The sequence below is a fragment of the Orcinus orca genome, chromosome 4 (assembly GCF_937001465.1).
Source record: "Orcinus orca chromosome 4, mOrcOrc1.1, whole genome shotgun sequence".
NCBI classification, from domain to species: domain Eukaryota; kingdom Metazoa; phylum Chordata; class Mammalia; order Artiodactyla; family Delphinidae; genus Orcinus; species Orcinus orca.
Window position 1 is genome coordinate 83,735,762 of NC_064562.1, and position 15,193 is coordinate 83,750,954.

At 41.1% G+C, this 15,193-nt stretch overlaps 1 protein-coding gene across 13 annotated transcripts in view; it reads left to right on the forward strand.

The window, feature by feature from the left end:
* TEC (tec protein tyrosine kinase) overlaps positions 1-15,193 on the forward strand; it is a 155,414-nt gene that overhangs the window by 97,233 nt on the left and 42,988 nt on the right. For 11 of the 13 annotated variants that reach the window (XR_007477202.1, XR_007477201.1, XM_049709457.1 and 8 more), the window contains exon 3: positions 13,283-13,387. The exons of 1 other annotated variant lie outside the window; for it this stretch is intronic. Coding sequence is in view for 9 of the 12 variants with exons in the window: in XM_049709457.1 (XP_049565414.1) it covers positions 13,283-13,387 (105 nt within the window). In the remaining 3 variants the exon portion in view is untranslated. Of the gene's footprint in view, positions 1-9,057; positions 9,079-13,282; positions 13,388-15,193 lie in introns of those variants that run through there. One more of the 13 variants, XM_049709461.1, reaches the window with a different exon arrangement.

The following is a 15,193-nucleotide window of genomic DNA, read 5'->3' on the forward strand; positions in this document are numbered from 1 at the left end:
GAATGGCCATGTATTCTGCAACGTGGATTAATTTTTACTAGATTATTTGAGGGTTAATTGTATTAGCAATAGCAAACTAAGAGGGATGAATAGTTTAATTATGGCCCCCAGCTGTGATAGTCAATGAAGAGTAGAGCAGTGCAGCCTAGAGTTCTGTATCTTCTTCATTTGCCCTTGATCAATTGGTTTAACCTCAGTGCCCCATTTACCTAATTGTAAAATGCAGATGCTCAATAACTCATTACTTGATCAGGATCAGTAGATCTATAATTAAAATTGGAGCACTTAGAGATTGATGGATGCAGGGAGCTGTATAAACATGACTTCTGAGAGCACTGTGTGAACATCAGGGATTGTGTTGATTCTTCTTCTGAATCCAGTGTAACACCGTACCACAAGGATAGCTAAAGCTTTAGTAGTCGTAGTTAAGCAATTTGCCCATCTGTACTTTCTACCCGTTTGTAATGGACCCTTTCTATATTCTCACAAAAAATTTTTGTAAGTAGATCCAACTACTGCTTTGATCAGGATTTTTTAAAATGTGATGGGAAGAAGTATTTTTTAGACTTTTCAAACATACTCAAGAGTAGACAGAATAGTGCAGTGACCCCCATGTATCCAGCACTCAGCCAAATAACCCCCAGTCATCCTCCCTCCCCCCACTTCCATAATCCTTCCCACTCTCATTATCATACAGAAATCATACCATTTCTTCTACAGATGCTTCAGTATCCACCTCCAAAAGACAGAGTCTCCATCTTAACCTTTATACTATCATTACACCTCAACACATATCAACAGAACTTCCTTGATGTCATAAAGCATACCCAGTTAGTGGAAGAAATTGTTTTAAAAATAATTTTATCTGTAGAATGTTTGCAATTAAGAGGTCGTTTTACCAAAGTTTTCCATAAATTAATTGTAACACAAAGTGAATATCCCTATAGAAACCATAGTAAAAGCAGTGATTGGCACCTGTTAGGCCTCCAGAAACCTGTGGAACTAGGCAATTTTGTATATTTCTCTTTGGATATCTTACTGTGGGGAGAATTGATGGGCAGTTCATCTTTCCTTATAAGAGACCTCAATCCAAGATACACATCTTCTCTTTGTTGCTGCTGTTCTCCTGGTGATTCCTTCTCCCCATGCCCACCTGCTCACCCTCCTCCCATTCACCCCCAGCCCCTAGGCCCCAGTAGAAGCAAAAGGAAGGAACTTTTCCTAGGACGACCGATTATCTTTATAGGAAAAAAAGGAGGGATGTCGCTTTCTCAGGGGCAGCAAGCAGTCTAGGGAAGCTACTGTTATAGCCCGTTGAATATTTTAAAGGTATTTAGAAAACAAACTCCAGGGTGATCCCTTTAACACTGGAGAAAACTAGAGAAATATTGTATATGGTCCAGTGGAAGCTTATTTAAAGACCAAGCTAATGCTCTGGTCTTGCAGGACCCTAGCAGAGCTCGGTTCAGTGTTAAAGAAATCACATCTCCAGTTCATACTTGTCTGGAAACACCTTTGTGGTCCTCTCACATCAGACAAGCAGACAGGTTTTTCTTAGTGGCGGAACTGGTCCGGTGTGGACAGTGTGGAGGTCAATTTCCCAAGAGGCTATGAGCCTCCCAGCTTTTTCCCTGCCCAGAAACCCAGTTCTGCGTATATATCTCGGGTCAGCCTCCTAGTGTGAGGCTGTGTGGGGCAATTGCCACAGGGGTTTCCCACTCCTGGGGCTGTGATTTCTCTGGATTCATCAATCCCTTTGGTCATGATGGGGATACTGGGAGTGGGGATGAGAATCGTACCCCTACTCGTGCTGCAGCTGTGGGTTCATACCACATGCAAAAGCCACAGAGTCTGCCCGTGTGTTGGCATTACTAATTGCCTCTGCCACCTACCACCCATCCTGGAAATGGAATTTTCTATTTTGCCCTGTTTGCTGTCTGTAATTCTCACCCACCAGAAACTCACAAAGCTTCTGTCTCCCAAGTTCCTCTTGATAAGAGATCACTTTCGTGTGATTCTAGTTATTTCCACTTTCATAAAGATATAAAATGTCATTAAAAAAAAACCTGAACACACGAAGTGTCTACTGGAGAGCCTCAGAATGCATGTATGTGCGCGCGCGCGCGCGCGCGCACGCACACACACACACACACACACACACACACAGAGGCACACAGAATCCCTAGTACAGAAGCAAAGTTCTACTAGTCACTGTTAACCATAGAAACTTGAGAACTGAAACCTAGGTTAAAGGACCTTCCTTCTCTCTTTTTTCTCTGTTTCTTCTCTTTTCCTACTTAAACAGACAAACAGAAAAGGCAGAGATTTGCAGAGACATATCCAGGGATTACCATCTCTGTGGTTGAGGAGGGGTCCCTTGATAGAGTTGTGTCTCTGAGGATTGTAACGTGACAGTTACTCTGTTAATTGGTATTCACACATGCAGCAGTGTGCTTTGATTGAACAGAGGGGCAGAGGAAGGGTCTCTTAGGTCCTGGTGATTTGTGGCATGCCTATGCCCCCCTGGGATGGCATATGTCTGAGAGAGCAGGGGCAGAAATAAAGGTAGCCGAAATTATTCTCTGAAACAGCATAGTCACAGAAAAGTGGTGGCTGTGACTGGATATTGTGAAATCAGACCTAAGGAAGGCCTCCTGTCCACTTAGCTGAATCACCTCCTGTTCGTTCATGTCCTCATTCATTCATGCACTTATGCAAAAAGTTGTTGGGCACCTGCCACGTGCCAGGTGCTGAGGAGGAGGTGGGTGTGTCTTCATTGACCTTCCAGTTGGTGACCTTTACCACGCCTGCCTCGAAGAAGCAGATGATGAGAAAGGAAGAAAGAGGAGTGTAGGACCGGGCACCAGCTCTGGGGGAAGGTATTAAATTAATTTTATTTTTTAACCAGAAATTCATTTAGTACTAGATGAATCAGGTGAATGGATAAGTTGTTTCTAAATCAGAATAAATACTAAGGCAGAGCCTTTATTTAATTGAGAGCTGATTGATTGCCTACTTCTGGCCCATTATGAAGTTATATTGCTTAATTTTTATACCTATTTTTTTCTTTTGTCATTGGGGTTTTCCTTTTTTAAGTCTATGATTTGTAACACTAAATTATTAGCAAAGAATTTCTTAGTTTCCAAATGTTCCCAGATGTCAAGGTCCCTGATGGCCGCAGCCATATTTTTTTCAGCTCTATTGAGGTTATAATCAATATATAGTTAACTGCATGTATTTAAATTATATTATTTGAGGAGGTTTTTTTTATGGTTGTTTAGATTTCCTACCTAGAATTCTCCTTTATATCTCTCAGTGCGGTTTTCTATTTTTCTTCATATATGTTCTACTCATTTCTCATAAAGTTTATTCCCAGGTATTTAACAAATTTTATCAAAATTGTAGAATTTTTGTCCTTTTATAGGACATAAGAAAAAGTAACTTTTCCCTTATCCATTCCTGTTTCTTACTGAAATAAGAAAAATATCCATCAAATTTCTACTGTTTATACTGTAATAGGAATTGCACCAGAGACAGATCACGTAAGGAGACTTATAAGATTTTCAGCAGTTTAGAGTATCGAATTATTCCTCCTGCTGGAACAATGAGTATTGTGCCCAGCACTAGAAATTTTTGGCATATATATATATATACACACACACACACACACACACACACATACACACATATTTATAGTTTGAATATAATTACAAAATTTTTTTTATCCCAAAGTAGAAAATAATTTACAGTAAATATTTTCTGGGGAAAAAAAACCAGATACAAATCTGCCTATGACACTTATGTGACTTTTATTATTTTATATTACTGAACTACTATCATTTTCACGGTATAGCTACCTGTGCCTAAACATGTATATAAGCATCAGTATGACTAATATAACATTTGAAACTCACTAACTTCATTGTGTAGTTTGTAACACAAGCAGCAAAGGAAATGCTATTTTTAGTATTTAAGGAGTTTTGATATATGTATACACTTGTGAATCTATCACTACAATAAAATAATGAACATATCCATTACCCCCCAAAATTTCCCCATGCTTTTTGTAATTCATACCTCCTCTTTCATTCCCACTATCCCTAGGTAATCATTGATCTGATTTTTGACACTATAGATTAGTTTGCATGTATGAGAATTTTAGAATAAACTCATATAGTATGTACTCTTTTTTTTTTTTTTTTTTTTTTTTTTTTTGCGGTACGCGGGCCTCTCACTGCTGTGGCCTCTCCCGTTGCGGAGCACAGGCTCCGGACGCGCAGGCTCAGCGGCCGTGGCTCACGGGCCCAGCCGCTCCGCGGCATGTGGGATCTTCCCGGACCGGGGCACGAACCCGCGTCCCCTGCATCGGCAGGCGGACTCTCAACCACTGCGCCACCAGGGGAGCCCCAGCATGTACTCTTTTTAGAAAGCTAACTTCTTTCACCTAGCATATTATTTTGAAATACATTCATCTTTTGTATCAATATTGCATTTCTTTTTATTACTGTGAAGTATTTCATTGTTTGTCCAGTCACCTGTTGATGGACATTTGGGTTGTTTCCAGTTTTCAATTAATACAAATAAAGCTTCTGTGAATATTCTTGTACAAGTCTTTGTGTGGTCAGATGCCTTCATTTCTCTCGGGTAAATACAGTGGCCATTTTTTAATCTCCATGTCTCTTGTGCTTAGCACATTTTCTAGCATATATTAGATGCTCAGAAAATATTGTCCTAAGTAGTTGCTGGACTTTTCCTGCATTTCTGTGGTAATCAATAGATAGGGCCTAATTACTTTAAAAAATAGCTTCTTCCTCTCTCTCTCTTTTTTTTTAACACCTTTATTGGAGTATAATTGCTTTACAATGGTGTGTTACTTTCTGCTTTATAACAAAGTGAGTTAGCTATACATATACGTATATCCCCATATCTCCTCCCTCTTGCGTCTCCATCCCACCCCTCTAGGTGGTCACGGAGCACTGAACTGATCTCCCTGTGCTATGCGGCTGCTTCCCACTAGCTATCTATTTTACATTTATTAGTATATATAAGTCCATGCCGCTCTCTCACTTAGTCCCAGCTTACCCGTCCCCCTCCCTGTGTCCTCAAGTCCATTCTCTACGTCTGCATCTTTATTCCTGTCCTGCCCCTAGGTTCTTCATAAACATTTTTTTCTTAGATTCCATATATATATATATATATATATATATATATATGTTAGCATATGGTATTTGTTTTTCTCTTTCTGACTTACTTCACTCTGTATGACAGACTCTAGGTCCATCCATCTCACTACAAATAACTCAATTTCGTTTCTTCTTATGGCTGAGTAATATTCCATTGTATATATGTGCCACATCTTCTTTATCCATTCATCTGTTGATGGACACTTAGATTGCTTCCATGTCCTGGCTATTGTAAATAGAGCTGCAATGAACATTGTGGTACATGACTCTTAAAAAATAGCTTCTTAAAATATTGTTTTATTTCAAGAGAAAGAGCGCTTCTGCTATGATCCTAGTTCCCTAGTTTGCTCTGCAATATTTTATGCATTATAGCTTAATTGTCTACTCCTAGATTTTTTGAGTTCTTGGAGTGTTTGTTGAATTCCTCTGAGGAGAGAGTGGAGAAGCATTGCTATGTTACCTAAAGACACAATGTAAAAGCCAGTAAAGTATTTAAAATATCTCCATTAAATCCTCTGATATATTTGTGGGAAAAAAGGGTTTAAGTGCTGAAAAATTTTAGAAATCTTTTATCTAAAGGCAAAAAAATTATACTAATAACATATTAGTGATTGCGATGGGCTAGATATTGTGTCAAGTGCTTTATGAGTGTATCACAATTAATCCTCACAATAATCTAGGAGATAACTTATTTTAATAACCCCGTTTTACAAATGAGGAAATAGAGACTAAATGAGGTTAATTAATTTGCATTGGGCCACAAAACTGGCATTTAAATGCAGGTCTGCCTGACAATGAAGGTGTGCTCTCAGCCATTATGACACATTGACTCTGCTGTGTTAAAATATTAAACAATACTCAAAATATTTTGGCATGTTCAGTAAGTTAAAAAAAAGTCCATGTAGGTAAGTAAAGAGAGCCTTGAGTCTAGCAATAAAGTCAATTGTTGTACGTATTATTCACATAAATATTTCTAAAAGTTAATTGACTTGACAAGTTTCTTTCCTAATAACTTCTGACTTTGTATTTAAAGTCACTTTTGGGACTTCCCTGGTGGCGCAGTGGTTCAGAATCCACCTGCCAATGCAGGGGACACGGGTTCGAGCCCTGGTCTGGGAAGATCCCACATGCCGTGGAGCAGCTAAGCCCATGTGCCACAACTACTGAGCCTGCGCTCTAGAGCCTGCGAGCGACAACTGCTGAGCCCATGTGCCACAACTACTGAAGCCCACGCGCCTAGAGCCCGTGCTCCGCAACAATAAAAGCCACTGCAATGAGAAGCCCACACACCACAGCGAAGAGCAGCCCCCGCTCGCCGCAACTAGAGAAAGCCCGCACGCAGCAACGAAGACCCAACGAGGCCAAAAATAAATAAATAAATAAATCTGTGACTCTGTTTAAAAAAAAAAAGAACTAAGCTAGGTAAATCAGTTTTAGACTTATTTGAAAATACTTACATTAGTAAGTTTTGCTTTCAACTATAATAAAACATACCTGGTATTAGTTTTTAAAAGTTCCCTTGGGTTGCAGAAGGGAGTTGGCATGAGGGTTGCCAGAAGTATAGAAAAATCATAAGAGTAAGTGATCACTCAGGGGGGAATAAAAACTCTAACTTTGAATACAGTGAAAAACTATCTCCAGAAACCTTATAATTACCTATATCAGCACAATCTTATATGAAGATTATTATGTGATTTTGAAAATGAAATTTTTTGCCTTCAGATTCCTTATAATTTATCCTGTTTTTATTTTGGATGTTATCTTAGAAACCATAATCTTCATAATTAATCCATGCTTATGTATGTAACTACTGGCTTCTTAATGTTAAAGTACCCTTTTTATGTGTTTGTTTGTTTGTTTAGTGTAAAATCACTTTGTAAAATGTAAAGCCACTATGTCAGTTATTATTATGAGCTGATTAAAAGGGAGGAAAACAATACTAGGATGCCACGTTTTTGGTTTTGCTTTCTTCTGCTTTTCACTAGAATTTCGTACTTAGCAAAGAGGGGATGTTTCATCATAGAATCACCAAGTTGGAAATGCCTTTATTTTATTTATTCTACTTCTCTTGATACCAGAAAGATCTACATCAAAATTATTCCCAGTATCCTCAAAAAAAAAAAAAAGTCATATCCATCTTGAGGTTTTCTTTCTTTCTCATGATTAATGTGTCCTGCTGCCCTTGAGGCCCATTCTTTTACCTCTTTCTTTTAACTCTGTTCTGAGTAGAAAGGGAAGAGAACCTTCATGTATAAAATAGACCTTTGGCTCATTGGAGATTTTTGGTAGAATACATCATTTTCTTTCTTTTTTCAAGGGTTGACTAGAATTCTTTTAAGTCCGTGTCATGGTTCTTTGGTACCTCTGTGCCTTGCTGATGGTAGAAGAAAGGAAGCCAGAATCAATCTTTAATCAATGTGGCTGAGTGAAGAAATGATCATGATGGAATACAGTGAATGGCAGTAGTAAGCTATGGTGCTGTCCATCTGCTGAGGACTGCAAGATCTAGGAATTCTATTTTATATTTTATTGTATATAACATATCTTTTGTCTGTATTCTCTGGATGGTCCCTTGTCACTAAACATGCCACGTCAGCAGCCATATTTGTGTTTGTATTTATGGTCTGTTTTTTTTTTTTTTTTTTTTTTTGCGGTACGCGGGCCTCTCACTGCTGTGGCCTCTCCCGTTGCGGGGCACAGGTTCTGGACGCGCAGGCTCAGCGGCCATGGCTCACGGGCCCAGCCGCCCCGCGGCATGTGGGATCTTCCCAGACCGGGGCACGAACCTGCGTCCCCTGCATCAGCAGGCGGACTCTCAACCACTGCACCACCAGGGAAGCCCTATGGTCTGTTTCAATTGTTGTGTCCTATGGAGAAAGAACAGAGGCTGACTAAACAATTTAGTGGGACCAAATGGAGGCCTAATGATAGGCTGACAGCGTGTGTGCAAACAGACGTGCGTACTTCGATAGTTGGAAGTAAGAGAGGGGAGGAAGAGGCCGTCACATGGCACACAGTACTGCAAGCCTGAGGACGCCAGACGAACTGGTTTGGGGAGAGGGATGCAATTCCAGCAAACACCCCAGCCGTCACATTCAATCAAGTAAGCTGTTAGTTTAAATCTTATTTATTGTCCAGTTTGTTTGCACTTAACTTGTGAACTCTTAACAGTCTTATAGTTGTTAAGAGTTATAAGCATGAGAAATTTCCACTGAGTTTATGTTTGTACTTAGTTAAGTGGTATCAAGTTACTAAAGTGTACGTGGCACTTAAGAATTCAGGGTTGGAATTAAGAGTTCAGGTCCTGGTTTGTTGTATGACTTTCAGCCAGTTAATTATACCCTTTAAGTCTTGATTTCTTCATCTGTAAAATGGGGTGACAAGAGTTCCCATAATTATGTGAAGATTCATTGAGTTACCATGTGAGAGGTGCATATAGTGCCTGGCTCAGAGTGAATGCTCTGTAATTGTTAGGTTTTGGCATAAAATAATTTTCTTTTTCTAAAATAAGAGTCCAGAAATATTCAGGCTTGAGAGACTGGGAGTCAGGTAAAAGCTTTTGTGATTTTGAGAGATCCGGGTTCAGTTCTGGCTCAGCCTCTTAGCCAGTCTTGTTACCTCTCAGATGCTCAGTTTCCTAACAATTTCCCAAGGTTGTTGTGAAGACTAATTAATAGTAAATGCTGCCATCTAGGGAGTGACTTCCCTGTGCCAGACACTGTACTGAGCACCTACGTACCTTATCTTTATTCCTGCTTATAGCTTAGTGAAGTGAGGAGTATTATCCTATTCCTGAAGACGGAGGAACTGAGAGAAGGCCGAGCGTGGCTGGGCTCAGGATCTGCCTGCCTCCAAAGCCCATGCGCCTGACCTGAGGTCCCTTTGCAATGCACAGGTGATTCATCCAGTAGATTCCTTCTGTGGCAGGCAGCTGGGAATAGCCACATTAGGAACAAAAGTTGTGATATAAGGGAAAGGGAGGGATCCTTGTAATACTGGAGGGAAACTCTTACTGCGTGTAATGGGTCTCAGGATGCCTTGGGAGAGGGGTGTAGAAAGGAGGACCTGAGTCTGGGTGTTCTGTAGATACACCTGGGGCCAGCCCTGGGTATTTGTATACAATTATAAAAAATTAGTTTAATTTAGGATTGTTATTGATATTTTAAAAAGTATTTTAATTCTGGAAATTAAAGGAAAACTGTGTATCTTGTAAGACTTGCCCAGGGGCAGGATCTCTTTCACCTAAATCCCAGTTCTGCCGTTCAGTTGAAGTGTGGTTTTAAGCAAGTCATATTTCATCTCTTTGTCTAGTTTCCCCATTTAAGCTGGTTTACAAATGGGTGAAATGGCCATTACTTACCTCTTCCTAATTTGGTCTCAAATAACCATTTTGGTGTCCTTTCCTACACTTCCCCTGAACCACCCTGAACTTCAGCCACAATGAATTTCTTCCTGTTCCCTAAATCAGTGCTTTGTTGTTTTTGCTGCCTGAATTCTCTTCTCCACTTTCTCTAAAGAAAAACTCCTACTTATCCTTTCAAAACCAAAATATCAGTTCCTCCCAAAAGCTTCCCCAGCTTTTCCTGGCCCAATCACTGTCTCACTCCATAGTATACCATGAGCGCGTGACTTCGTCTTTATTGGATGATGAATCACTCCCCTCTTCCCCTTCCACCTGCCATATGATTGTGAATTCCTCTTGAGGGAACCCTCAACCCCCTTGCATAACGTTGAAGCTGCAGCACACAGTGCTGTGCTCGGTGTCTGATCAGTGTTTGCTGGCAGGATAGGTAAAATAATGAATGGCCAACTTAAGCGTGAACCTTTATCTGCAAACTTCATAGCAAAGTATTTGGATTAATAAGCCAAAATATTAGCATAATACAATATATGATATATCATGGAACATGTATTTAGGGGGCATAAGCCAGCCCAGTATACCAGTCATCTCAAATTTTCCTGTGTGGAGTGACTGACATCTGACAGCTGCTTTTAGTCACAGGGGCAAGTGGTGAGTGGAGACAGGCATCTCAGAAGCCGACCACAGTCTGCTGCTCAAGAAAGAGAGCCGGTAGGTGATAAATGACCCCAGAGCAGTGTCTGGAAAAACTCCATGATGTCAACAGGGATTTTCTCCAGAGTTGGGGGATTCAGGGTCATTTGATTTTCTTTGTGCTGTTAGTATTTTCTAAGGTTTCTATGGTGAACCCGTGTGACTTATTAATAGGAGGATGGCGCTCTGGAAGTTTCTTTGGCACACTAACTGGCCTAGGCCCAGGAGCAGGGTAGGTGGCCCTGTCTGACCAGACCCTTTGGCACTGTGCAGCAGGTTCCTTACAAGCTGGCCCCTGCTTACCTTTCCATCCTGCCTCAGGAACCCTGTCCTTCAGCCACACTGACCTTTTTTTCCCACTTATTTATTTTATGTGGTAAACACTCATAGATATGATACTACAGGTCACTCTTCTAAGCACTTTGCAAATACTGACTCATTTAACTCTCATAACTATCTAATAGTATCCATGAAGTGGATACTATTATTATTCCTATTTTATAGATGAGGCAACCTAGGTCATTCTGGAATATGTGTTTCATCCCACATGCTGTGCTGTTCATTCCCTCCCCGTAATATTATCGGAATTTCTTTTCTGAAATTATCGTGTAAGTCTTGGTTCCTCTGTGTTCTCTTAGCATCTTTTTTATATTCAGTACTTACTACGTTGGATGATAAAGTTGCTGTGTATGTCTCTCCCACAGGTAAACTTGGGCAAGTGACTTAATTTTCGTTTCTTCCGTCTGTAAGATGTGTCTAATAACACTTATCTCACAGAGGATCTGAGGATTAAATGGCACAATATTTGGACCGTATGCCCAGGAAATGAGCTTTTCCTATAGGGACTTGATATATTCCTTGACACAGTTGCTGGCACAGAACAGGTGTTGTCCTGTGGGAAACTGAGTGGAAGGGGCAGAAGGAAAGCCTGGGTGACCCAAAGTCAAGGCCACTGCAGGAGAAGACAGTGGAGCACCCCCAAATGCCTCGTTAACAGCTTGAGCGGAAGACAGCTGAGCGAAGGCTCTTGGGTTTGGTCATTGGTGGTGTTTTTTTTTTTTTTTTTTTTTTGGTGGTGTTTTTGAGAACAGCTTTAGCAGCTGTGACGAGAGGGGAGGCAGATCGCAAGTGGTTAAGGAGGAGTGGGTGGGAAGGAAATGAAGACTGGTGGTGTAATAATCTCTCTTTCAGCAAGGGAAGAACAGAGTTAGGGCAGTAGCAGGGCCAGAAGAAGGTTCTTGGTATGGATGGCAGAGGCCTGAAGATGTCTATAAGCAGGAGAAGTAAAATCTCAGGCCATGCTCAGAATCCAGGTTGCCCCCTCAGGGACTTGGCTCCATTAATTTTGTCACCTGTTTGCAGCTGGGACATCCAAGGTCTGGGGAGCTTTAGGATCCCAGCTTTCAGTTGGGATCCTTGGGTAATGTGTTTAACCTGTCTGGGCTGCAGTTTCATCATCTGTAAAATGAGAATTTTGTGAGCATGAAAGGAAATGACATCTGTTAAGTGCTACGACAGTGTCCTTAGCTGTTGTGTCCTTTTAACCTTCTCATAGAGGCAGGATGACAGAGAAGAAAAAAGGGTACATCTTAGGGTGCTTTAGACCTGCAGAAGGAAGAAGTTGGGGGTGTGCTCCTGGGACAGCTGTTCTCTTCTCCATGAAGTAGGGGAATGGGAAGGGTTTGTAGCTCTGATGAGACTGGTGGGCTCCATGGAGGCCACCAGGTTCTCTCCACTAGAGATACACAGAAGACCTGAGGACAGCAGCGAAGGCCTGGCTAAGCACAAAGAGGACAGTTAGGATTGTTTCATGACCTTCTGCAGCCAGGCACGCATGAGTCGAAAAAGGTGTGTGTAGAACTGGGGGCTGACAGAAATGCCGGGGTACGGGGATTCGTGTGCTGGGGGGTGGGCGGCAGGGGGAGAGAGGGAGGGTGGGAGGATGCTCTGGTGAAATGACAGCCAGACGTCACATGGGAGCTGATGGCCTGGGAGGGTTGGCAGGTCTGAAGGTACCATGGTCACAGTGAGGATGCAGCGCTGGTTACTGGGAGCAGGATAGGGACCCCAAAGATTGTGGCCAGAGGGGAGTTTCAGAGTATTAGATGAAGCAATTTTGAATGACTAGGGCCAGGGGAGGGCTGGGTCACCCAAAATAATCCAATGTTCTTTATCTTCATTTCTCTACTTTTCTTCTGTTCTTTGTCATATGACTATCTACACCCCCTCCTAAAATAACCTTAGTCTTTATACAGCTTTTTGTGTGGGATGTATCGGTTAATATAATTCAGTAAACATTTTTTATTTCTTCATTGTATTTGTAATAATTTTTCACGGATATGGTATATCAGGTTATCTTTGCACATACTACTTTGTATCTTCTGGATTTTTCCCTGGGATAAATTCTCAGATGTGAGATTACTGTGCTCAAGACTGTGAATGATTTGGAGGAGGGAGTCTTGGTATGTCATTAGTTACTTGCTGTAGGGAGATTTGCATTGAGCAGGGAGGAAGGGCAATAGGGAAGGAAAAAAAAAAAAAAGAAAAAGAAAATGTAGACTGAATGGAGGCTTTGTGTGAGCGCCCTGTGTCCATCTCACATCCTCCTGAGTTCTGTGTGCTGGAGTGGAAGATGTAACTGGTGGAGTTTGCATTTGTGATTGAGTGTTTGGTTTGGTCTCTGATGCTTTCTTTTTCGGGGGAGAGGGGGTGGCTGTCATCAAGAAGTTGAAGAAGTTGCAGTGTGTGTCTGAGAGGAAGGCACAATCAAAGGGACTCTCTTTCTAAACAGATCTAGAGCTTTTGGAGGAGGGCAAGGACAGCAATTTCATCTTTGGAAATTAAAGGACTTAATTATTTTGATTACAATCCTCATAGTGTTAGTATTTTGAATAATTATAACAATATAGGGAGACATCATTTAGATAATTATTAAGGAAATCGTAATATTTTGAATCAGTGATTTTTTTAAAACAAATATTATTAATAACATTTTTTCCTTAACTTATGATTGGAATGGTTCTCCTTTTTTTTTTTCTTTTAACAGAAAAAGTACAGAAAGGGATTTATTGATGTGTCAAAAATCAGATGTGTGGAAATAGTGAAGAATGATGATGGTGTCATTCCCTGTCAAAATAAATATCCATTTCAGGTGAGCTGGCATATTTTTGCAACAGTGAAATTCTGGGCTTTTAGTCATGCTTACTATTTGACGTTAGTGTTTCCTGTCATTGCTTTGTTGATTGATTTCTTTCAGCTTTGTTGAAGTATAATTGACACATAAGAATTATATATATTTAAGGTGTATGATTTGATGGTATATGTAAACATTGTGAAATGATCGCTACAATCAAGCCAATTGACATATCCATCACTTCACATAGTTGCCATTTTCTTTTCTTCCCTTCTTTTTTTGTTTTTGTTTTGGTGGTGAGAATACTTAGCTACCTTCTTAGCAAATTTCATATATGCAGTGTTGTTAACTGTAGTCCCCATGCTGTACTTTAGATCTCCAGAACTCATTCATCTTGCATAACTGAAACTTTGTACCCTTTGACCAACATCTCCCCGTTGCCGCCCTTCACCTGCCCCTGGCAACCACTTTTTTGCTCTCTGTTTCTAAGAGTTTGTTTAAAATTCTACATCTGAGGTCATGTAATATTTCTCTTTCTGTGTCTGGTTTATTTTGCTTAGCATAATGTCCTCCAGGTTTACCATGTTGTTGCAAGTGGATGGATTTTCTTTTTTAAAGCTGAATAATATTCCACTGTGTGTGTGTGCGTGTGTGTGTGTATGTGCGTGTATATCAATTGTCTTTATTTATTCATCTGTCCGCGGACATCTCCTCATGTTTACCAACCTGAGGCTCTCAGAACCCGCTCCTTTTTGGGTTTTCATAGAGACTTCATTACATGGGCATGGTGGTTTACATCATCGTCCATTGATGATTGAACTCAATCTCCAGCTCCTCTCCCCTCCTCAGAGGTGGGGGGTAGTGGGACTGAAAGTTCCAACCCTCTAATCATGGGGTTGGCTTCAGTGGCAACCAGCTCCCATCCCTAGGGGCTCTCCAGTAGTCACTTTATTAGTATAACAAAAGACACCCGTATCATTCTCAGCACAGGAAATTCCAAGAGTTTTCTAGGAGCTCTGTGCTGGGAACCAGGGGAGAGACCAAATATATATTTCTTATTGTGAATCACAGTATCACAGGTATGAAAGTCATGGGCCAAATGAGGCAACTACAGCCCCACGTCCCTCTTAGAGCTTTATCTTTACTTCTTTATCACATCTCATTTTCTGTCTTGTAGCAAGGTATTTGATTTATTTTTGTATCTCATGTAGTCCCAGCAAAGTGCTAGTTGGATGAGTTAATCACTGAGCAGAATATAGCAGTATTTGTTCTATGGTGTTCCCATTGCTGTTTGACCGCACTTATTTGATTAAAGTGAATGAGAAGGGATTGTCAACAAAAAATTAATCAGTCGATCTAAGAAAGAAATGGAAAATTCTATTCAAGCCAAATTTGAGGATTATAACCTGGGGAGAGAATCTCAGAAAGCTCTGAGAACTATTCTGCCCATTAGAAGTCAAGACACAGTTATGTAAGTTTCTTGAGGCAGAGGGCTGGACATCGTATGACGTATTATTGGCAGTTTACGTATTCCAGATCTAAGTGGCATCACAGTGGGTCACGTGACCCCTTACAAGATCAGGAAGGAATGCTATCTTTTTTTTTTTTTTTTTTTTTTTGCGGTACGCGGGCCTCTCACTGTTGTGGCCTCTCCCATCGCGGAGCACAGGCTCTGGACGCACAGGCTCAGCGGCCATGGCTCACGGGCCCAGCCTCTTCGCGGCACGTGGGATCTTCCCAGACCGGGCACGAACCCGTGCCCCCTGCATCGGCAGGCAGACTCTCAACCACTGCGCCACCAGGGAAGCCCCAGGAATGCTATCT